Source organism: Sarcophilus harrisii, chromosome 3 (genome assembly GCF_902635505.1).
Source record: "Sarcophilus harrisii chromosome 3, mSarHar1.11, whole genome shotgun sequence".
Taxonomy (NCBI): domain Eukaryota; kingdom Metazoa; phylum Chordata; class Mammalia; order Dasyuromorphia; family Dasyuridae; genus Sarcophilus; species Sarcophilus harrisii.
This window is the reverse complement of record NC_045428.1, coordinates 7,812,096-7,837,376: the sequence shown is the minus strand read 5'-3', so window position 1 is coordinate 7,837,376 and position 25,281 is coordinate 7,812,096. Positions and strand designations below refer to the sequence as shown.

Sequence of the window (25,281 nt, the reverse complement as noted above, 5' to 3'; positions counted from 1 at the left end):
TCCTCTGGACAAAAGAGTCGGCTGTATGGATCCAGCTGAAATGTGGGCTGATAGGTCCTTTTCTTGGACAAATTTAAGAAAGACATCTCCATATCTCTGAATGTACATCCCATCCCTCCCCACTAAAGTATTTCTTCTTCCCAGTGGCATTTGTCATGCTTGAGGGAGAAAGGTTTTGTGTTGTGGGGACCTTCAGAGGACTTTGTTTCCAGATTACCACAGAACTGGAAATTGGTAAGCAGCAAGAGAAAGACACATTCCAAATCTCCTTGTGGATAATGGAACATTGGATCTTCAGGGCTCCTCTTTTTCCACAATCTGAAATGATGATGATGATGATTTTAATTTAACTTTTAAGCCAAAAGGAATCAGCAATTCAATTGTCACAGGGCCTCGAGCTTTCCCGTGACTGAATCGAAAATTGAAGGGTGAGCCTCAACTCATTGTCCCATTTACTTCATGGACATGTCTGGAAGTCCAAGTGCATCGAGTGTGGTTTGCTGTTTGGGCAGCAATTATTTTGTTTTTGCAAGACAAATGAGACTCGGTTGGTGCAGAAGTACAGCCTGGTTCCAGTTCATTTGCAGAGCCTGGCTGTACTCGTAATTTCATATTATTTGAAATCTATTCAATATTTTCAGCAGAGGCACTGGATATTATTCAACAAATGGACCCCCTGGAAACCACAGCGTCGTGGCAAAATACAGTCCTTTCAGATCTGATTCTCTAGCATGTCTCAAGCTTACCTCGGCAATTTACAGGTGATAGAAACCGAGGGTTGTTTAACTCCGGCGTGGCCCAGAGCTTTGAACAGCTTGTGAGCCAGAAATGAAAATGCTCCCTTGGGGGTTGGGGAGAACTGTGCTTTAGGGCTAGGAGGGGTGCAAAGCATCTCTCAAAGGCCTTCCACAAACAGAGGATGCAGCTGTTAATTAATTGTGAGTTTGCTTGCACAAGGTGACCCATTTAAAACAGACCTTTATTCTTCCTGGCCCTTTTGTTCCTGTGAACGGGCCTGGCAGGCTTGTAGGGGACTGGCACTTGGAGATGAGTTAGGAGCGTGCCCTGGAAACACCAAAAGCTAATCAGAGTTTTCTCCGCATTAAGAGTCAGTGCCCCAAGTGGGGCAGGTGATTGTCTGATTGGAGTTCTGCATCCACATCTGGGAACGAGCCCAGAGGAGGCCAGCTAAGGGAGGGAGCAGGTAAGCCACAAGGGGCTCATACAACCAACAGGCCATTGGAGGGACCAGAAGAAGAGAGGACCAAGGAGGGAAGGGATGGTTTCCTACTGATCACCAACAAAGTAGGATTTGACTTTGCTTAGTTCCAGAAAATCTCATCGGGACCAATGGGAGAAAGCAGGGAACTATTTCTGGTCACTAGGTAGAATGGACTGTTTTGGAAGCAGGTCTTTCACATCTCACTTAAGGTTTAGAAGGCTCACACGTTCAAGCCAAGTCAACATGCATTCATTTTGTGTTTCTGTGTGTCCATGCTCACAATACAAAATAACACAAAAAATGGTCCCAGCTCCAAAAAATCCACAGATAACACGGGAACAACCATGTACATAAGAGTATAAATTGGAGAAGTGCCTAGAAGTAGAAAGGGCTGGGAGAGGGAGAAGGTGAGATGTGAAGGAAGCAAGGAGGCAGAGGTGGAGAGAGACAGGCAGTGAAAAGGTCACGTGTCAGGGATCCTGTGAGACTAAGCCAGGGAGGAATAATGAGCAAAAAGACTGGAAAGGGGCAGGAGGGGCAGGGGAGAAAAGCACTCTGGTTTGGCCTTTATCCTGGAGGTCAGAGGGAGCCACTGGAGCTTCTTTGCTAGAGCAGAGATATGGTCGAACTGCACTCACAAAAGCTGAAGTGGATGGTGGGAGCCCTGGCTGTCACAAGCATTTGAACGGGACGTGCTTAACTTCTTGTCCTGGGGGTCAGCGATGTCATGTATCAGCCTCTTGCCTCTGAGCTCCCCTCCAGCTCCGAGCTTCGGTGATTCTTTGACTTCTGCCCTGCCTCACCAGTCACTGTGCCCAAAGGAGGTTAATTGTTCACAGAACCCAGCAGCCATAGCTCCTGCTCTGGTTTGCATGGGGCTTTCTCTTGGGCTGCTCATGGCAGACATGGCCGAGGTTATTCTATCTGTTTTTCAGAGGGGCCATGCAGGCTCAGAAAGACTAAATAACTCCTCCGGAGCTGCCCCATTCATTAGCTGCAGAGCCGAGGCAGAGTCGGAACGGCTTACTCAGTAAGCACCATGGAAACGGAAACATTTTGAGCAGATCACAGCAATTTGGTGCTTTTATGTAGACGAAGCCGGCGCTAAGTGAATAGATTCGAAAGGCAACAAGAGGTGCTTCAAATGGGTCCTTTTCTCTCTGGGAGACACTCTGTCCAGACTGTACTGGGGAGTGGAGGCTGGGAGGTTGTTTTTTATTTTTTTAGTGTTGTTGTTGTGGCTTGGTCCTGGGTTTGTTTGAACCTTGGTCCACTCATGATTTCTGGGAAACTGAGCAACAAGCATTTCTTAAGCACTTACTATGTGTACTAGGGATAGCAAACCAAAGATGAGAAGCCCTTCCCTCAAGGAGTTTGTGTTTTATTGGATGGGAGGGGAGAGAGAGAGAGAGAGGAGAGAGAGAGAGAGAGAGAGAGAGTGTGTGAGTGTGTGTGTGTGTGTGTGTGTGTGTGTGTGTGTTAATGTAAGGAAGTTGGTCAGGGAAAGCATTGGATGCTGGAAGGAGGAAGAAGACTCTTGTTGCAGTGGATGGTGCTTGAGATCAGCTTTGGAGGAAGCTAGGCTCTCAGGTACAAAGGATTCAGATTTATCTCCTTTTCTTAAAATAAAGTAAAAACCAATCACTCAAACAGACTGCTCAAATGGGCTTGTACAGGTGCACCAACCCTGGTCTACCTGCAACTGCAACTCTGCCTATTGGTCCTTCTTGGAAAGCTCCTCAGTATCCCCGCTTGTGTCCTCTGTGATTGCAAACCTTGGGCAGCTCCTTCAGTAAAACCATCTTCTAGCCCTGTTCCTTAGACCAAATCTCATCCCAATGGCCGGTTTTCCTCCACCTGTATTCTACTTTGACACTTCACCTGCCTCTCAGAGACACACAGGAGCCATGTTCTGGGCCTAGCAGTGGGATCAGCTCAGCAGAGGAGAGTCTCAGACTGGCTCTTTCCATGGAGCTGTAGCCAAACCACATCTCCTCACACTGGGGTTTGGACTGTTGGCCCTTGCCATGAGGAAACAGATGTGTCTCAAGGAAGTGAAGAGCCATATAGCCATTGGTGAGGAAGTCATCTCTCACTTCTTGGCAATAAAGAGTCTCGGTTCCTTTAGGAGAACAGTGGGTATGTTCTCTTTCCCAACCCCTTGGCCATTTTTCTTAATTTTCTACCTCTTACATAAGTCAGGGAACTTCCAGCTGAGCTTAGGACTTAAGTATTACCTAACTCGTCTCTTCTTATAAGCTAGTACATGTCCATGTGATGCTGCCTCTTTGACAAGAAGCCTTCCAGGGTCATTTTGAGGGAATGAGCCACTAGGAATTCATTTTTCACATTTTCTTTTTTCTCAATTTAAATTACCTCTAAAAATTTTAACTTTTTTTTTTTTTTTTTTAGTTCCAAATTCTCCCTCTTCTCCCTACATTGAGAAGACAGAGAATTGGACATAGATTTTATATGTGCAATCACACAAAATACATTTCCATGTAAGTCATTCTGTGAAAGAAAACACATACACACACAGACACACACAAGAAAAAGAAAGTAAAAAGAAACTATTTTTGATCTGTATTCAGGCTCCACCAGTTCTTTCTCTGCAGATGGACAGCACCTTTCATCATAAATCTTCAAGAACTGTCTTGAATCACTGATATTGCTGAGAATAGATAAGCTATTCATAGTACATCTATTTCCCATATTCCTATTTGTGTATACAGTATTCTTCTGCTTTTTCTCATTTCACTTTGCATCACTTCATGTAAGTCTTTTAGATTTTTTCTGAGAGCATCCTGCTCATCATTTCTTGAAGCACAGAAGTATTCCATCACAATCATATGTAATAGCTTGTTTGGTCGTTCCCCAATTGATGGACATCATCTCAATGTCCAATTCTTTGCCACCATTAGAAGAACTGCTATACAATTTTGTACAAATAGATCTTTTTTCCTGTGTGTTTTTGGTTTCTTTTGGACACAAACTTAGTAGTGGTATTACTCAGTCAAAGGATAAGCTTAGCCCTTTGGCTATACTTCCAAGTTTCTATCTGGAATTATTGTATCAGTATACAATTTCACCAAAAAGCACCTTAGTGTTTTAATTTTTCCACATCCCCTCCAACATTTGCCATTTTCTTTCCCTTTTATTTTGTCTATATCTTCTTTTTCATACAAGCCTATCTGATGGGTTTGAAGTAGTAGCTCAGAGTCACTTTAATTTGCAATTCTCTCATCAATAGTGATTTAGAGCATCTTAAATCACTTTAGATGCTTTGATTACTTTGTCTGAAAACTATATTCTTTGAACATTTATCATTTGAGGAATAGCTCTTTTTTTAAATATAAATTTGACTTTATATATGAGAAATGAAAACTTTATCAGAGAAACTCATCACAATTTTTTCACAGTAATGATTATCAGCTATATATTTCTTTATATCCTATTTCCCTTCTATTTATTCTACTATCTCCTTTTAATTTGTCTATTTTCTTTCTTTCTTTTTTTTCTGGTAAAGACCTTTCTTTTTTTTTTTTTTTTAATTCCATAAACATTTTTATTAAAGTTTTTACTTTTCAAAACAAATGAATAGTTAATTTTTTCAACATTAACCCTTGCAAAACCTTGTGTTCCAATTTTCCTCCCCTTCCCTCTATCTCTTCTCCTATATATGTTAAATAATATATGTTAAACATGATAAGAATATATGTTAAATCCAATATATGCATACATATTTTATACAATTTTCTTGCTGTACAAGAAAAATCAAGTCAAAAGGGAAAAAATGAGAAAGAAATTAAATTGCAAGCAAACAACAACAAAAAAAGTGAAAATGCTATGTTGTGATCCACATTCAGTTCCCACAGTCTTCTCTCTGGATACAGATGACTCTCTTTATCACAAGATCATTGGAATTGGCTTGAATCATCTATTATTTAAAAGAGCCACGTTGTCCATCAGAATTGATCATCGTATAGTCTTGTTGCCATGTACAATGCTCTCCTGGTTCTGCTCACTTCACTCAGCATTAGTTCAGCCTCCTCAGGTCTCTCTGAAATCATCCTGCTGATCAATTCTTACAGAACAATACTATGCTATAACATTCATCTACCATAACTTATTCAGCCATTCTCCAACTGATGGGCAATTACTCAGTTTCCAGTTTCTTGCCATTACAAAAAAGGCTGCCACAGACATTTTTGCACAAGTGGGTCCCTTTACCTCCTTTAAGATCTCTTTGGGATATAAGCCCGATAGTAGCACTGCTGGATGAAAGGGTGTATAGTTTGCATAACCCTTTGGACATAGTTCCAGATTACTCTCTAGAATGGTTGGATCATTTCACAACTCCACCAACGAAGCATCAGTGTTCCAGTTTTCTCACATTCCCTCCAACATTTGTCATTATCTTTTCCTGTCATCTTAGCCAATCGGAGAGGTGTGTGGTGGTACCTCAGAGTTGGCTTAATTTGCATTTTTCTTATCATTAATGATTTAGAGAACCTTTTCATATGACTAGAAATTAACCTGTTTATTTTCAGAAACGTTTGCTTCTGACTTTTACCTCTGCCAAACTGTGGTTCCTTTTTATCAACTCCCATCCCCTCCCTTCTCTTATTCCCTTCTTTTCTTTTTCCTTTCCTTTCCTTTTTTTAGAGTGCTTTATGATAAGATAGATTTCTATTCTCAACAGAATATGTTTATTATTCCTTCTTTGAGTCAATTCTGGTGAGAGTAAGGCTCATGTGCTGCCTCATTTCCCTCCTCCTCTCTGAAATCTCTTTCAGGCTTCTTCTATGTCAGATAATTTATCCAATTCTACCCTTTACCACCCCCTTTTTCAGTGCATTCATCTTTTTCATCTCTTAATTTTTTTTTAAAGATAATTATATCTTCACATTTAACTCACGCCTCTGTTTTCTGTCTCTATACACCACTTCTAACTGCCCTAATAATAAAAAAGTTTTTAGAAGTTATAAATATCATTTCCCTACACAGGAATTTAAATATTTCAATGTTATTGAATCTCTTGATTTCTCTGACCTGTTTATATATATATTTTTTCTTTTGTATCTTGTATTTCAAAGTCAAATTTTCTATTCAACTCTGGTCTTTTCATTATGAATCTTTGAAAGCCTCTATTTCATTGAATGTCCATTCTTCCCCCACCCCAAATACTTATGCACAGTTTTGCTGTAAAGATAATTCTTGATTGTAATTCTAGCTCTTTTGCCCTACAGAAAATCATATGCTAAGCCCTTTGATCATAAAATGTAGAAACTGCTAAATCTTGTGTGATCCTGACTATGGCTCCTTGATATTTGCATTGTTTCTCTCTGGTTGCCTGCAGTATTTTCTCCTTTATCTGGGAGGTCTGGAATCTGACTATAATATTCATGGGAGTTTTTATTTTGGGATGCTTTTCAGGATGTGATCAGTGTAGTTTTTCAGTTTCTATTTTACTCTGTTTCTACGATATCAGGGCATTTTTTCTTAATAATTTCTTAAATGTTTCTATCTAGGATCTTCTTTTGATCATGATTTTCAGATAATCAATAATTAATCAATTATCTCTCCTGGTTGTATTTTCCATTTAATTCTTTTCCAATAGGTTATTTCACATTTTCTTTTATTTTTTCATTCTTTTGATTTTGTTTGTTTCTTGATAGACTTAGTAGTATTCACTTGCCTAATTCTAACTTTCAAAAAACTATTTTCTTCAGTGAGCTTTTGTAACTCTTTCATTCGGCCATTTCTACTTTTGAAGAACTTCTTCTCTTCAGTGAATTTTTGTTCTTTTTACCATTTGCCCTAGTCTGTTTATTAAGATATTTTTTTCTTTAGTTTGTGTCCTTTACCAAGCTGTTAATTTGTTTTTCATGATTGTCTCATATCACGTGCTTTTCTCTTTTCAATTTTCCTCTACCTTTCTTGTTGATTTTTAAATTCCTTCTTGAACTCTTCTATAGTCTGACCAAGTCTTTTTTTTTTTTTTTTTTTTTGAGGCTTTTTTTTCTTTTCTTTCTTTCTTTCTTTTGAGGCTTTCAATACAGGAATTTTGACTTTGTTGTCTTCTAGTGAGTGTGTGTTTTGATTTTCCTTGTCACCATAGCAACTTTCAATGGTCAGAATTCTTTTTTTTTTTTTTTTTTTAATTTCTTCATTTCCCAGCATATTTCTTGATTTTTGAGTGTATGCTCAGGTGGGGTCTGCTGCCAGTGGACAGGGCTTTGTCCCAAGCTTCAGGTTTTTTATGCAGCTGTTTTCTGAGAGTCTTCTGGGCATCTATACATTTCTGGCTCTCACCAGGTGGTGTGCTCTAGGGAAAGCTGTGTTTATTATTCTCCTGTATGGTCCACCTTCTTGGCTGGGCATGCAGTGACTTTTTCAATGTTGTATTTGTTAGTGAAAAATAATGTACTCTGCATTTTAGGCACAGGTTTACTAGAAGCTTTTGAAAAAAAAAATTTAGCTTTATTCTAAATCAAGACATTTCTAACTTAAAGAGGGAACTACCCACAAAAGTCCTTCTCCTTCTCCTCCTCCTCCTCCTCTTCCTCTTCCTCCTTCTCCTCCTTCTCCTTATCATTATCCTCATCAAAAATATAAGCCAGAATTTTCCAGATGCTATCTTGGTTTGTAAGCACTTGGCAATTATTCTCTCATTTGATACTTACAAGAACTCTGAGAAGTAGGTTCTATTATTATCCCTCATTTTACAGATTAGAAAATTGAAACAAACAGGTTGACTTGTCCAGGGTCACATAGCTAGTAAGTGATTGGGACTAGATTTGAACTCAGTTCTTCTTGACTTCAGTTTCAGTGCTCTTTTTATTAGAATTATTTTATAAATATGAGTCTTGTTCTGATTTAGTTGTGACTAGAATGTCTCTGCGGTCCCTTCCATGTACGAGAAATTCTATGATATCCTCATGTCTTATTGTAAATTGTTTTGGCAAACCTCAAAGTACTACAACAATGCTAGTGTTCTCTCTCTGTCTCTGTGTCTGTCTGTCTGTCTGTCTCTCTCTCTCTCTCTGTGTCTGTCTGTCTCTCTCTCTCTCTCTCTCTCTCTCTCTCTCTCTCTCCTGTCTCTCTGTTTATGTTTAAATTTTCAATCCCAGCAGCAACCCTCCCTGTACATGCTCTACAGCTTATGATCAGATCAGCACTGTCTTTCTCTCTCTCTCTCTTCTTTGGGAGGAAGGAGGGGGGCTCTGCATCTACTTAAAATGCTTTCCTCTTTCACCACCTGCTCTTGACATCAGTTGTTTTGTCTGTGCTGCTGCCCTTAGCTAGGAGTTGGATCCTCCCCAGGACTCTTGGTGACTCCCCAGCAGTGCCTCCTTTTACCTTGGTTTCTAGTATGCCGAGGGGTCAAATCAAGGCAAGAAAAATGTTTGAGAAAGGAGAAAAAAAATCCATGTACAAAGTGGGAGAATTTCTCCCTCTTTCCCTTCACAGATTAACCTATTATCCTCTGAATTGAATTGGTAACAATTTGGTCCTGTGGGTCCCCGCCCTTTCACCCCTTCTGGAAATGCCATTTGTCAGCCCAACGGTAAAATGAAATTCATGGTCATTCATCATCTGGGCTTGACAGGGCCCCCAAGACCAGTGGAATTTTGGTGAGGGAGGCCTTGCACAATGGCCCAGCCTGGCCGCGGCCAGTTCTGGAGGTCGGCTGAGGACCTTGGCAGTCACAGACGTGGGTAGGCCAGAGTGGTCCAAGCGGGGCCCCTCCCACCCCGTAAGAGATTGGAAGCTCACCTTCCGCAAGGTTGGCGTTCAGGAAAGGCAGGGGCGTCGGGAAAAGTGCAAAAAATGCTGGGAAAAGAATGACTGGGGAGCAAGGACACGGGTTGTGAATAGAGAATCTGTGGTTTTCCCAGAAACAGGGCCCGGGGTGAGCCAGTGTCGGGACAGGGGCAGGCCCCCCTTTCAGACAGAGCGGGAGTGGCCATTTTCTTTCCTGTTCCTAAGAAGGCATTCCTCCCAGGCCGGGGAAGCCAGATAATTACCTGGGCTCCTTGTGTGCTTTTGAGACCAGCTCAGAGTCCCAGTATCCCTCAGTCTGAGAGCTGAATAGCACCCAGAGGTGGGATCGTACAGTCTGTATGGGAAAGGCCCTCTCTCCAAGACACCAGCCTCAGACCCCTGGGCATGTGTATGTGCATTTCTGAGTGTATGTGTACATATTTAAGTAAATAAAATGATGAATCACTGCACTGAGAAGGGCCAGGTTCCCCTGCATTTAAAGGAGGGACATTTAAAATGTGCCCTCCCAATGACTTAACTCTGACCCAGTGTCATGACCAATAGATAATAATTCTAATAACAGAATTGAAAAGACCCTGAGTTTGGAGTCAAACAACATGGGAGGAGGGTGGAGAAGGAGGAAGAAGAAGAAGAGAAGGGGACGTCGTCACTCCAATGCAGAGCAGGCTCTTCACCCTGGTGACCAGAAAGTTCCCGGAGACTAGGGATGGTTTCCCATCCATCTTTGTACTGAGCAGGGCCTGGAACATAGTAGGCACTCAAAACTGCCTATTTCTTTGTCTGATTAAAAGACAAATCACCCCACAGTCATAAAAACACTAGGTGTTCTTGAGAAAATGGACTTTACTCATTATTTTCTAATTATAATTAATCCCTTGAAATTTGCTTCAGAGTTCCTAGGTGACTGTCTTGGATCCTAGGCTATAGAAATTTTAGGACTATGAATTTATAGTGGGAAAGGACATGATGTTCATGGTAAAAAATAGATAACAGGGACCCAAGGAGATGACCTTGGCCAAGGTCCCACGGGGAGTTAGCAGCAGTACTGAGTTTTAAACTGACATGAGGGCAAAGGTGATAAACGTCAATCATTTTGGGATCTTAAAATGCCATATAAATTTGAGTTCTCGGCATCATTCCTCTTCCGCATTTCCCTTGCCCTCTGCCTCTTCCTTCCCCCCATCCCCTTCTCCTCTTCTTCCTCCTCCTTCTCCATCCCCTCCCATTTTGTTTGACTCCAAACTCAGGGTCTTTTCAATTGTTACTTGGAGACAGTAAGTCTTGAGAGTAGGAAAAGACCAAGTAAGTCACGTTGCTGCCAGCAAAGAAGCGAGGTGAGATGGTCCATCCTAACCACGTGTGTGTTTCTCTTGGCTCCAGGTGACTTTCTGCCCCCTCCGCCTCCCCCTCTGGACGACCTTGGCAGCGTGGCCCCTGGCTCGGGCTCCTTCCCGCCGCCTCCGCCACTCGATGAAGGTGTTTTCAATGTGCAGGTAAGTTCTGGCCCCTGTGGTGATCAGTCCTTCTCAGAAAGCACCACCCTCAGTAACTGTGCTCCTGGGAGGGATGGGCAGCGGGAAACAGTCAAGGGGAGCATTTCAAACCCATCAACACCTCTTAGTTAGCTGCAGACGCCCAACTCTCGGCCCTCCCGACGCCAGCAGTTTGTGAGCCCTGCACGTTGGCGTCCCGGCCCCCTGCATGCCCCGGTTTGGTTTGGACCACAGCGTGGTTATTTAGGAAGAAAATCGGACAAGTGCAACTTCTCACTTTCCTGGGGCAGTTTCTAGTCCACTGCTGCTGCTTGTTTTCTTTGACCACAAAAGTTGCTTTTCATTTTCTGGTAAGTGGATGAGGATTATGGCGTCTGTCAGCAGAAGGGAGACTCCGATGTGGAGGCCCTGAATGTGGGCCTGGAATTTCCGTGCTTCTCAGTCACTGACGGCCCTTCAGAAGCATTTGTGGGCCAGAGTGAGGCAGGCAGCGGCTCACGGAGGACTTCTCCTGCCTGAGGCACTGAGGAGAGCCGCTTCCAAAGGGCTCTGGGCACGCAAGGAGATTTTTTCCTTTGGAGATCTTGCTTTGTTTGATGGTTTCGGCTTTGTTCTGGGCAAGGTCACTGGTGGCAAGCTGCTGAGTGGTGGTTTCCAGAATTTATCTTTGTCAAAGGGAAAGTACTGCCTGTAGGAAATGATCAATAGTGTGGTAGCATCATATCCCATTTTCCCTCATCTTTTACACGGAAGAAGAAAAAGCAGATTAATAAACAAACAAACCATGAATGAATAAATATATTTGTATCAACCTATCCATCCATCCATCTATGTATGTATATATCTCTCGTCTATCTGTCCGTCCATCATTCATCTACCTATCTATCTACGTACCTATTTATCTGTCCATCCATCATCTATCTAATTATATATCTGTCTATTTCTCCATCTATCCATCATCTATCTACCTCTTTGAATGTGTCTATCTTGTCTATTTATTCATCCATCATCCGTCTACCTTTCTATCCATCCATACATACATCATCTATCTAATTATCTATCTGTCTCTATGTATGTATCTATCTTTCTGTGTTTTTTCTATGTTCATCTTCCCTCCCTCTCTCTCTATTTTTCTCTTTCTGTTTCTCTCTCTCTCTCTGTCTGCCTCTTTATCTGTCTGTCTCTCTGTCTCTGTCTGTCTGTCTCTCTCTCTCTCCATGGTTAGGAATAAACAACAAATGAAGTTGGCTTGTTGTAAGAACAGTCTTTCTGTTCTTGGAGCCTAACAAATAATTGGTGCTTCATGTTTGCTCATAATTCTTTGCAGTTTTAATGGGAATCTAATTGGTTTGGGGATTAGTTCTCCCAGAACAAAATATACATCTTTGACCTGTTGGCCGCTACGCTCTATGCTGACCCCACCCGATCATCTTTAGAGCCGTGACTTCTAAAAACTAGCATGTGATTAAATGCTGTCATTTCAATCGAATTGGAACAATGCTACAATTACATATATGACCAGAATGCATTGGATATTATCTTAATCCCAGAGAGCACAGATTGTACAAACTTGCCTCGTCCCGGTCAGCTGTGGGGAGCTACAGGTGGGGCTGTGGCTGCCCCTACAAGGGATGCTTTCCTCTTAGTCAGCACCGCTTCTCCCCGATCATGATGGAGGGCTTCTGATCACGATCGTCATCGGAATGGGGCGCGTACAATATGTGCAAATGGAGAGTTCCAGCTTCCTGGGCCTGATAAGGCCGTTAGATTAAGACCCAGGATGGAGTGAACAGTGTGAGGTGATTCAAATCCTGGAAATAAACTAGAATAATGGACCCCTGTCTCATTTTGGCCATTCCTCTGTTCTCCAGGTGAAAAGCTGGACTATTCACTAATGTGGCAGCTCTCTCAGAAAATAAAGAGTTTGGGTTATAATTCCCAACGCTAGATTCTTATTCTGTACCACAGTGTCTCAATATCCTGTGCCTAATGTGACTTTGCCCACCTTTGAATATGTTTGACTTTGCATAGGCTGTCAGGGTGGCTCAAAGAGCTCTGATCATAGACTTTCCCCTTCCCTGGCGCCTCCCCAAAACCCCCTTACAAGCAAAACCAAATCAACCCGAGGCCCTTGTGGTCCTCACTTATTACCCAGCCAGAATGCATGACCTTGGAGTGGTCAGATTTCTCTATCAAGACAGATTTCCATGGAAACATACCAGAGTGGTGACTAAAGTTGTGAAGTCTGCCAGCCCTTTTTTGGGTGCCTCTGAGGCCCTGGGTCAGCAAGCCCTGGAAAGTTTACAAGTCTGTTTGAGCCCATGACAGCCACAGATTCTTTGGGGATTATTTTGTCCTTCAAACCTTCAATATGTGGGTCAGTGGTATGGCTGGGTATTTTTATTAGGCAGGCGGTAGGACACCGTGGACCCTGCCTGACTGTCAGAAGGCTAGTGTTCTTGTCTGTGAGTCATCTGATGATAGCATCCAGAAAAAAAGAGGGGGACTTCAGGGAGGTACGGATTTGTAAGAAGCAGCAGCATTTTCAGAGACTTTGGGTCCCTTGTAGCTGCACGATAGAAAGTTTGTCTTGGTCAGTTTTTTTCTTTCTTTTTTTAATGGAACTGCCAGAGAAACAAAGGAAAGGAAAAGAGAGATATAGACAGAGACAAAAAGAGAGACACAGACCAACATAGAGAAAGATGGAGGTAGAGACAGAGAGAAGGCTTAGCAATTTAGATTTATTTAGAAGGAACTTGAAAACCCATCATCCAATCTCTTTATTTTATTTATGTGGCCACTGAGACAGGGGCTGAGAGGAAATGTCAGTCTCTCAAGGTCACAGGCCTAATAAATGTCAGATGCAAGATATCAATGGACAGAGAGGAGGGAGCTGTTCACTTTCCTTTTGATGAATTAAGGGTGACATTCATATGTTGTGTGTGTTCCTTATTCCTGGGATTATGGATTTAATCCTTGTTTATTTTTATTTTTTATTGGTTTATTTTTTTCTGGTTATACATGTATATTAATTTTTAATACAGATTTATGAATCATGTTGGTAGAGAAAAATCAGAATTAAAGGAAAAACCATGAGAGAGAGAAAAATAAGACAGAAAAAAGAAATGAACACAATATTTGTTGATTTTTATTCAATCTCCAAACTTCTCTGACTACAAATGGCATTTTCTAGCCAGAGTTTATTGGGATTGCTTTAGATCACCGAACCACTAAGAAGAACCACATCTTTCATAGTTGATCATTGTACAATCTCGCTGTCACTGTGTACAATTTATTCTTGGTTCTGCTTGTTTCACTCAGCATCCGTTCAAAACCTTTCCAGCTCTTTCTAAAATCATTTTGTTTATCCCTTTTTATAGAACAATAATATTCCATTACCTTCATATATCACAACTTATTCAGTCATTCCCCAGACGATGGAATCTAATTATTTTCCAATTTTTTTCCACCATAAAAAAGCCACTACAAACATTTTTGTGCATGTGGGTTCTTTTCCCTTCTTTATGATTTCCTTGGGCTACAGAGAGGGATCGTGGATTTAGAACTAAAAAGGACTTTAGGGATCATTTTCTCCAATGCCTTCACTTTACAGATAAGGGAAGGGAGATCCAGTGGTAAAATGGTAGGTACTAAGTATCCTCAGAGAGTGAGTAGCAAAAGCTGATTTTGAACCCAAGTTCTCTTAAGAGAAATTCAAGGTTCTCTCCAACACGTCAAGCCATGCACTTCTTCCTGAAATGAAAAGTTGTTTCTTTCTAAGTTTGGAGTTAATAAGCCAAGGAGCTGGTATTTGTGGGTGTTGCAATTCCTTCTACTAATGGATGCAACCTTCCTGTGAATTGGCCAAGAAATCAGAGACAAGGATGACTTGGGGAAATTTTAGAGACGTTCCCTTGATAAACCAGCTTATTATTATAAGAAGTTAAATTTGAACCCCATTGTTTTAGATCCAAGTCCTCTATGATAGGTGATGGACCGGCCACCTGGGGCCCCTGCATCCTGCTTATTGACTATCATAAAAAGCAAACAAAAGAGACAGAAGTGTTTAACTTCCAGCCCGCTTTTTTCTTTTTTCCATTGTAAAGTTCTTGTAAATAATACACACACAAACACACAAACCTATCACATAACACAATGCAACACACACATACACACACACACACACACACACACACACACCTCAATAACAACCCCATTTTTACATCTACAGAAGAGCAACAAAGATTCATGTGAAAAGCTTCATCCATAGACCCTTTTTGAAATGTCCTGTGTCAAGTCATTCTCTCAATAAACCTCTTATTATCCCTGTTTCACAATGAGCAAACTGAGGATCTGAGAGGTCAGGTAAATTTCGTGGGACAACATAGCTTACAAGTGTCTGAGGGGGGGATTTGAACTCGGGCTTTACTGACTCCAAGTCCACCCATTTTGCCAACTCACTTTGCATTTGCTGATCAAGCTAAAACTAATGTGTACGATTTGACTACGAGCATAACCGATGAGCTCAGGGTTTCAGGAAATGGTTTCTCCTTCCCCTTTTTTCTTCCCACTGCCAGTTTCTCAGTGACACCATCTATAGTGATTTTTTTTCCTAAAACTTCCTTTGTTGTTGCACCCCTAGTGCCAAACACATAATAGAGGCTTAATAAATACTTGGAGATTGTTGAGTGATTTAGAGGTTTTTCTGTGATTTGGTTCTTTCAATTTGTCTGACCCCCATTGGGGTTTTCTTGGCAAAGATGCTGGAGGATTTTGACATTTACTTCTCTGGCTCATTTTATGATGAGAAATCTAAGCCAAACAGGAATAAGTGACCCACCCAGGATCACACAGCTAGTGAAGCTAGATTTGAATTCAGGCTTTCCTGGCTCTAATATCAATGCTCTTCCCCTGTCTGCCATTTTGCTGCCACTAGTTGATTTAGAGCAGGAACAGCATTTTCCAAGAGTGGTAGCTGGACTTGGAGCAATGGTGACTCTTCTGCTTATGAGATGAGCGACCTTAACCAAGTCCATCTCTCTCAGTCTTGTGTTGTCATCTAGAAGGGGATCAGACTGGACTCTGTGGCCTCTGAGCTCTTGGTCCACTTCTAAACCTGTGATGTCTCACTCCCTTCTACTGGGAATTAGACTTGATTTTATTTTATTTTCCCAACTCGTCTACTTGATGAGAAGCAATGACGAGCTTTCTGATGAGGTGTGGAGACTTGCAGAGGAGAGCTCTGAGGACAGCCGTGGATGGATGATAGCTCCGGAAGAAGGAGCCACCAGGATTGTGTTTGAAAAGGCTAAGGGATCTTTATCTTAATAATGTTCTGAGACTCTTGAGAAGTCTGGTGGGACCTTGGGAGCGCTGTTTTAGAATACTATGTTCAAGTTCAGAAAACAAAATCCATAGGGTTACAAAGGATAATCATCATCCTTCTTTCATCTTTCTATTCTCTAGATATAAATATCTCTATTTCCTCCTCTCCTTCCTTCTCTCTTTGTCTCTTTCTTCCTCTTCTCTCCCTCCCTCCTTTTCCTTCTCCCTCTTTCTTTCCCTCTTTCTCCCCCTTTCTCTTTTTTTCTCTCTCTTTCCCTCATTTATTTCCTGATTTTTACTCTCTTTTTCCCTTTTTCTTCTCTCTTTTTTTCTCTTCCTACCTCCTTCTCCTAAGTTCATGACCCCCAAGTTAAGAATCCCCTTGTTTTAGACAAAGCACTGCACTTGGTGATTCCTGGGTTCAAATTCTACTGTTACCATTTATTCAGTTTTCTGAATTTTAGTTTGCTATGATAATTCTCTCTGAAAGTATCTACCCCAGGGGCAGCTAGGTGGTGCAGTAGATAGAGCACCAGTCCTAAAGGTGAACTCAGGAGGACCTGAGTTCAAATCTGGTCTCAGACACTTAACACTTCCTAGCTTTGTGACTCTGGGCAAGTCACTTAATCCCAATTGTCTCAGGGGGAAAAAACCTCCATGAGTTACTCTGAATCTCCGAGGAGGAGATGATGTATAGAAATCATTGTGTTTGAGGAATTCAGGAGAGCTGAATCCTAGGGTCTGTGCAAAGGAGAAAAAGCAAGAGGAGGGAGTCGGGGAGAATTTGCTCAGCCGTTCTGAGCTGGGATATTTTTCCCCACACAAAAGAGATAATCCTTCTTTCCCTCCTCACTCCACTGTTGAGAAAGCCAAACTGAGCCAAACTCTAGAAAAGTCTGCAGTTTGTCTACTTGCTACCTGCTGCTTCAAATTGGAGGCCGCCTGGTGCATGGTCAGGGAGCTCCCTGGGTTCCAATCCTTTGCAGTGTGGCTAAGTCTCTCTGAATGGCGGGCATCTCCAATCAGATAGGTCTAACTTGCAGACAAGGATGGAGCCCCCCACTCTCAGGCTGCGATGGTCAAAGAGCAGAACCAAGCTCCCAGACACAGCTCAGGATCCTAAGGCACAAACATGAAGGTAATAGATGCAGCCTGTTGCTGCTGGGAGGTGAGGGCTCCTCATCTTTCAGAACATGTTGCTTTGTCTTTGGCACTAGAGGATTGCACCCAAAGGCCGGGGAGGATCAACCAAAAGGATAAGGATTTGCTACCCAATCTGTGTCGCAGGAGGCGGGTGGGGAGTGATCAAGGAAAGTTGTTGGAGGAAGTCCTGCTCCTGGAGGTGACAGGTGCCCTCCCGGGAACCAGCGAGGAAAGAAGTTCTCCTTTCTTGGAAGGCTCACACTGAACCTTGTCTTCAGTGCTTTCATCCCTACCCCATTGTGACTCTCAATAAGTAATGGGGTATAATTTCATCCTCCCTTTTCCCAAGTTGTGGCCCTGACTATGAATCAGAAAGCTGAAAGGCATTTACAAAAGTACCAGTGCCCTCCAGGTTACGAAGCCTACATGTTGGCACACCAGGGTGATCTCAGGCATGGTCCCACACATCCAGGCTTTACATTTGCTCCATATACATGAATGTGTTAAAACTAATAATTCTGTCTATCTATCCATACATCTATCCATCCATACATCTATCTATCTGTCTGTCTGTCTGTCTCTGTTCTGTCTGTGTCTATCATTTACCCAGCATGTCTATCTTTCTGTTTATCCATCCATCATCTATGTATTTATGTATCTATGTATCTATCTGTATGTTTGTATTAAAAAAGGGAAACCAAAATGGAAGTACAAGTACATTCGCATGAACACACACATATAAGATTATACTAATGGAAGGAAAGCAGCATGGAAAAGTGGCTAAGAATAAGGATAAGACAGAATCTGGAAGAAATAGCTATGAAGCCCAATTGTGTCTCTTCCCCTTCATGTGTGACTGTCTCTCTCCTCCTCCTCTGCCCTTCTGTCTTTTCTTCCTTCCTCCCATTTAAATCCTTCCCCTGACACTTACCAGGTATGATCATGGGAAGGTGATATTTCTTTCTGAATCTCAGTTTCCTGATGATTAAATTGAGGGGTTTGAATTAGATCGACTCTCCAGTCCTTCCCAACTCTAAATTGCTAAACAAATGTGTTTCAGGAAAGATCAAAGACTCATCTTCTTATCCAATTCGGTTGAAACCAAAATTAATCTTAAGAGCCTTCTTTTTTCCAGTTCTTTTTAAACTGTGCACTTAGCATAGTACCTGGCACACTCCAAGGACTGGATGAAAGCTGATTGAATGATTGAGTGATTGCATTGGTAAAGAGAATCCCCATGCCAGTGAATTTACAGTTCCATGTTTGACAGACTGTTTTCAGACTCATCTCCTGTTATAGGACATGGAATTTTCCAGGGATAACATTTTCCACACTTTGCTCTCTCTCTATCCTGATGACTGCTGGTTAAACTGGGATACTTGACATATTTCTTTAGAGCTTGACAGGGGACCTAGTCCTTCTTGAATATTGAACTGGACCCTACCTGTGTATAATAGAGAGATAAGGTGAAGAACTTACAGGAATGGATGAATTCTTTTTCTGTATTTTATTTTCATTATGTCTGTGTTTCCCCTGTGACCCGTATAATATGTGCAGGCCCATATGTAACCTTGGCCAGCTAGAAACATATTTACTTAACATGAGCTGATGACATTTATCAGTATTTGACATTTATCGATATTTAGTCTATTAGCTGGACCACTATCTGCTTGATTAAGCCTAAAGGCCTGACTTTCTGTTTCCTAGAAATCAGGAGATTTCCCTGAAACCTTCCATTCCAATCCCTCCAAATAGCAACAACCAATTAGATACCTCCCCCTCCCCTTCTCAGTGCTCTCTTACTTGTGATGTAATCTCTTGTGTAAAAGCCGTGTATCTTTACTACTTCTTTAGCCCTCCTACCACAAGCTTTCTCTTTCTTATCTCATGATGGAATGGCTTATCCTCCGGAGGTTTCAACAAACAACTTTTCTGTTTTCTATTTTTTGTTTTCTATTTCTTCTCTGAGTAGTCATTTTGGGCAAGAGTCTTCTACATCCCTCATATACCTTTCTGGGGCTTTGTTGGGTTCTGGGCTGGAGTTAGAGCCACCACAAATGATACATATTTCAAATCTTTCCAGAAAATTTAAGTACACTTATGATATTAGTTCCCATTATACAAATGGCTATAAGATATTAATGGTTTATAAAGATGATTGTACTTTTTAAAAATAGTATTTCATTTTTCCAAATACAAAATCCAAATATGCAAAAATAGTTTTCAACATTCACCTTTGTGAAACCTTGCTTCGCAATTCTTCTAAAGAAATTTCTATATTTGTCATGCTGGGCAAGAAAAATTTGATCAAAAGGGGAAAAAAATACAAGGAAAAAAACCAAGCAAACAAACGACAACAAAAGGTGGAAATACTATGCTTTGATCCACATTCAGTCCCCCGTCCTCTCTTTGAGTGCTCTCTCCATCCCAAGTCTTTTGGAATTGGCCTGAATCATCTCATTGTTGAAAAGAACCAAGTCCATCACAGTTGGTCATCTCATAGTGTCATTGTTACCATGTACAGTGTTCTCTTGGTTCTGTTCACTTCACTTAGCATCCGTTCATACAAGTCTTTCCAGGCTTTTCTGAAATCATCCTGCTCATTATTTCTTATAGAACAATAATATTCCGTTCCCTTCATATACCATAGCTTATTCAGCCATTCCCTAACTGATGAGGAATTTTTAGTTCCTTATCATTATAAAAAGGGCCCCAAACATTTTTGTACATGTGAGTCCTTTCCCCTCTTCTATGATCTCTTTGGGATACAGGCCCAGTAGAGACACTGCTGGATCAGAGTATGCATAGTTTGAAAGCCCTTTGGGCATGGTTCCAAATTGTTCTCCAGAATGGCTGGATCAGTCCACCAACAATGTATCAGTGTTCCAGTTTTTTCACATCCCTCTAACATTCATCATTATCTTTTCCTGTCATCTTAGTAAATCTGAGAGATGTGTAGTGCTACCTCAGAGTTGTCTTCATTTGCATTTCTGTAATCAGTGATTGAGAACATTTTTTCATATGACTAAAAATAGTTTTAGTTTCTTCATCTGAAAATTGTGTTCATATCCTTTGACCATTTATCAGTGGCTTGTATTCTTATAAATTTGAGTCAATTCTCAATATATTTTAGAAATAATGTCTTTAAAGATCATTTTTCTTTTGGTAAATTTATTCTTCATTCACATTTAATTTTCTATACAGGAAAATTCAAATTATTAAGAAATTAAGGATACTTATTCACATATCTATATATTTTCAAGTCTCTGTCTGGTCTGTGTCTATCTCTGTCTCTCTCTGTTTCTCTCCCCTTTCTTATAAGATAATAGTTTACTTTATGTGTAATTTATACTATGCTCCAGACACTGTGCTAAGCTCTTTATAATTATCATCATATTTGGTTCTCATAATGAGGTAGGCATTAATGTTATTTCCATTTACACATGAAGAAACTGAGGCACATAAGTTAAGTGGTTTGGCCACAGTCACTTAACTAGAAAGGACACATTTGAATTGACTTCTTCTTGACTCCAAGCCTAGCCACCTCTTGTCTATGTACTTACACATAACCATAGACCAATCTTCAAGGAACAACCTCTTAGGAAAACTAGGTGAGAACTTATGAACCCCAGAGGTAATGGAAAATGTGTGACTTATGATGCCTTGTTTTTTAATTATATTTTTTAATTTTGTTAAATATTGCACAATTATATGTCAAAAACTAACTTTTTTTAAAAGCTTTTAATTTTTAAAACATATGCATGGATCATTTTTCAACATTAACCCTTGCAAAACCTTATGTTCCAATTCCCTCCCCCTTTTTCTCCCCCCTCCCCTAGATGGCAAGTAATCCAATATATAATATTCACTTTTTAAAAATCATCTTGATTTCCAAATTCTCCCCCACCCCTTCTCCATCCCTTGATAAAGCAAACAATTCATATTGATCATACATGTGAAGTTGTGTAAGAAGTAGTTTCCCATTAGCCATGTTGCAAAAGAAAACGTACCCAAAAAGCAAGAAAAAAAGTCTAAATTAAGTCTGCTTTTGTCTGCACTCAGAGTTCCCCAGTTCTCTCTCTGGAAGTGGAGAGCATTTTCATTATGATGTCCGTAGATGCTGGGATGTTAAAGGACTCTGGTAATGAGACACGGCTTCCCAAAGGCCCCTTGCCCCTAACCCCCTGATGTCGGTATTCCTGCCTTAGAATTCAGTCTCGTTTAATCTTCATGGTGCCGTCCCTCGAGTCTTTTAACAAGACCAGAAGCAGCCACAGTGATGCTCTAAGTTCCTTTGCTGCTCAGTTAATAGAGAAATGAGTCACTTTATTCTTTATTACTGGCTAAGTCCAATTATGGCCTTAGCAATCACGCTGAAGTAGTTATGCAGATCACCAGCTGCAGGGAACGGGAACGGGAACTTTTTCCCCCTATGTTCCTCTGTATACATGGTTTAGTGGACTTCCTTCATTGCTTGGATTGGCCTGAATTACTTTATAGAAACATTTGTAATGAGAAGAAGGAGGAAATGTGGTGCAATGGAAGGAGAACTGGTTCTGGACATAATTGGGTTCCAAGCCTTCCTTGAGCTTTCCCACTGTCACTGAACAAATCGATTGGCCTTCAATTTCCTCCTAGCTGAATAAGGGGATTGAACTGGGTGCCCACTAATGTCCCTCCCAGCTCCAGATCCCTGGGTCTGTGATGCTCTGAAGTGCTAGTTATTAGTGATTGTTTCTCCACCCACGGAGGTTGAGTACACGTACTTGTTATTGGACATTTCCTGTCCACATTTTGGTGATTAGAGATTAATAAGGCTGATGGGAGTGAGTCTTCCCACCACAACATGGATCTCTCCTAGGAAATTATTCTGCATGTTCTTGTGTCTCTACACACTTTCTCCTTCTGTGCCTTCCCCCACTTCATCCATTCCATGCACGAAGGAACCGTCAGTCCTAGCATGTCTTGTGCAACTGTTGTACCCCCCACACTCCCCAGAGCAATGTCAGCCCTTTGAGGGCAGAGATGCTTTCCATATCATCTTTGTATTTGCAATATTTAGCACCTACAAACACTTAGCAATTTTTTTTGGGGGGGTGGCTTTCCACCAAATCCTTCTGTGCTTTAGTCAATAATGTCTGTAAGAAAGAATTCCATCTTGGCTACTAAGCTAGTGATGGTTTCCTGGGAACTTTGCTGGGCTGGTACCCAGATGAGTGGAATGCCCTCCATCACTAGGGCCTCTAAAGGACAGTTTTCCATCCTGAAAGAGCCTGCCAGAAATGCCATCCTTCTGGCCCCCCCTTCAAGAACCAGTCACCTTTCTATTGCTGTGAGGCATCTGGAGCAGGTGGGAAATGTAGAGATCCTGTAGACTAAATGAGTAATTGTACATCATCTTAAGACTGTTGACCTTTTGTATACCATATAGTTGCTTGGAAAAGGTGCCATGTGAATTGCTCTAAAGATTTTACATCCTTTTCTACTGTGGTCTCACTCCATCTTTAGGGCAATGCTGCCATGTGAACTGGGAAGCTCTTTATACTCACATTTTTAAGAGGTAGAAACTGAAATCCAGAGAAGTTTGGTGACTCCCATGTGATTACTTGGGAAGCAGGATTTGGTCCCAGACCTCCTGATGTGTGTCTTTCCATGGGATGTAGATCACTCTTTTAGGCCATATCAGCAACTGATTGAAGAGCTGATCCTAGATTCTGAATTTTGGGGCCCAATTCTGAGAATCATGTTGTTCCTCTTCTGCCAGAAGACATCTTTATTTTAGTGTCATTTGTTTTTTCCTAGCATGTACCTGCTACCCACGAGTCCTTGGTTCTTAGCCAAACCCACCTCTGCCTTTGGCTCACTGTGTGATATTGAATAGGTCCTTTTAATCATTACTCTCCATTTCTTATGATTCAACCTGAGAGATTGGAGAAGATCATTGTTCAGGTCATCTCCTCAGTGGCAGGTTTCTATGATCTGGATGATGGAGAGTAAGGATGATGGTAGCAATAATATACTTCTATAGCTCTTTAGGGTTTACAAAGCATTTTCGAAATGTTATCTCATTGGATTAGCACAACAACTCTGCTAAGTAGATGCTGTTATCATGATCTTTATACAAATTATCATGATCTTTATACAAATGAAGACACTGATACAGCTAGTAATCATCTGATGCTCTCTAAATGTAAAGTTCTCCCAACCTAGGCCCACCACTCTCTCTGCTCCTCCACCTAAATGGCTTCTTTGGATAATTTCCTCATTGTTGTCAATTGTGCAAATTAAATAGTCTGGTGGAGCTTGGCTGGCATCTATCCATGTGACAATATGAATGGGAACCAATGGATGGCCAACCCTTGATATCGGAAATGGAGATAATTAGATGACGAGTTTCTCTGTAAAGATGAAAAATACCAATCCCTGGATTGCTAGTTGTAGAGTAGAGAAAACCTAGGTTCAGATTCTTACTCTACTTCTAGCTCTGAATAACTTGCTTAATGTTTCTGATCCTCAATTTACTAATCTGTGAACACATTCATATCTATAGGATCACTGACTCCAGGCAATTGTGATACTTAAATAATAACTCCAAAGTGACTTAAAACATTGAATGAAGATGAGGATGATGATAATAGCTGCTTAGATTCATGGAACCTGAATTGGAATCCCTGTTCAACCACTTACCAGTTGTTTAGATGTCGGCAAATCTCTTTATCCTATTTAAGCCTCAGTTTCCTTAGTTGATGGTGAATGGATTGGGTCAGAAAACCTGTTGAATACAATCCAGTTGTCCCTCCTGGTTCCTTCTTTCTCCTGATCTAATCATTGAGAAGGTAGAATCTTGAGAGTTAATGTCCTTTGGCTTTATGGTGTAAGTATATCTGCTTTTCCTGCTTCAGGTGGAGAAATAGTCCTAAAAAGATGAAGAAACTGCCTTGTCCTCCTTTCAAGACTGGAAGGATGGTCTTTAAAGTGCTTTCTACAGCCAAACTTAATTCTCAACCCCAAACTATGGCAACTGATTCCATGACCCCTATCTAGGAGTATAGAAATCTTACCACCAAATTTCCCATTTTTGTCTGTCTCAAGGAACAGATTACTTACATTTCTGCCAGCCAGATATTCAAGCATTTTGCCCAGTCTTTTTCCTCCATAATTGTTTTTTTGAAATATATTTACCATTTGGCCATTTGTCATAGAGTGAGAAGTCCACCCATGATTCTTTTCTTCTGTTGTTATACTAGCTCTGAACAACTGGTGCTCAAAGTTGCTTCTTTGTGCCCAGATGTGAAAAGTGCCTAGACAAAATGTGGAAGGGAGGGACTAAATAAGGAAGGACAATTTTAGTTTCCCTTCTTGTAAAAACTGAGCACCTACAATGTAGTGTGGGGTTGTTTTCTTTGTTGATAATGATGTGTGTGTGTGTGTGTGTGTGTGTGTGTGTGTGTGTGTGTAAAATGCCTTCGGCAGCATTAATAACAGATAGCAATAATAATATAGCTCAAGATTCTATAGTGCTTTCCTATTTACTACTTATATTCCTGGACATGACCTCATTTGAATCTCACAACAACTCTTTAAGTAGGAACTATGGATATTAATATCCTCATTTCCCAGATTAGAAAAGAAAATGAGACTCAGATAAAACTTTCCTTCCTTATTCTCCTTTATCATAGTCCCTCTATTCCTTTCAAGGTGCAACTCAGGCACTATCTTTTGCATGATGAGCCTTTCCTGAGCCATCTAACTATTCATGCCTTTCCTCTTGAATCACTTTGCTTTTAAGTGAGTGAGTGTGTGTGTGTGAAAAATCGTCCCAATCTTTTTGGACAATCTGTGTTTTTATGTGTCCTCATTGTCTCTCCCATAATATAAGCTTATTGGGAGAAGAGATTGTTTCACTCTCTGTGCTTGTATGTCTGGCATGGTGCTTGGCACTTATGGATTTATTGACTTGTTTTAACCTCCCTTTAAATATGTTTTCTCAGTCCAAAGGAAATGCCATTTGGGAAAGATTTGTAAAACTTAATGTGCTCATTTTCTCTCTCTCTCTCTCTCTCTCTCTCTCTCTCTCTCTCTCTCTATATATATATATATATATATATATATATAGTGCTATTGTTGTTGTTAGCTGAATACAGGTAGGAAGTGAGGTGCTTTAGATTAAAATCAAACCATTTAATTTATTTTGGGAAAGTGCAGGGAAAGATCTACCTTACAGAATAATTCATACTTTTTATCCATGTTCTAAAGAAGCAGGAACATCTGGCATCATGGGAGTTTTCTTGGCCTGTTTGGCACAGCCAG

General features: G+C 40.9%; 1 protein-coding gene across 7 annotated transcripts in view; it reads left to right on the top strand.

Moving 5' to 3' along the window:
- Positions 1 to 25,281, top strand: part of LPP (LIM domain containing preferred translocation partner in lipoma) — a 626,695-nt gene that overhangs the window by 261,741 nt on the left and 339,673 nt on the right. For all 7 annotated transcript variants that reach the window (XM_031957434.1, XM_031957435.1, XM_031957436.1 and 4 more), the window contains one exon: positions 10,391 to 10,503. In XM_031957434.1, coding sequence (XP_031813294.1) covers positions 10,391 to 10,503 — 113 coding nt within the window. The remainder of the gene's footprint in view (positions 1 to 10,390; positions 10,504 to 25,281) is intronic.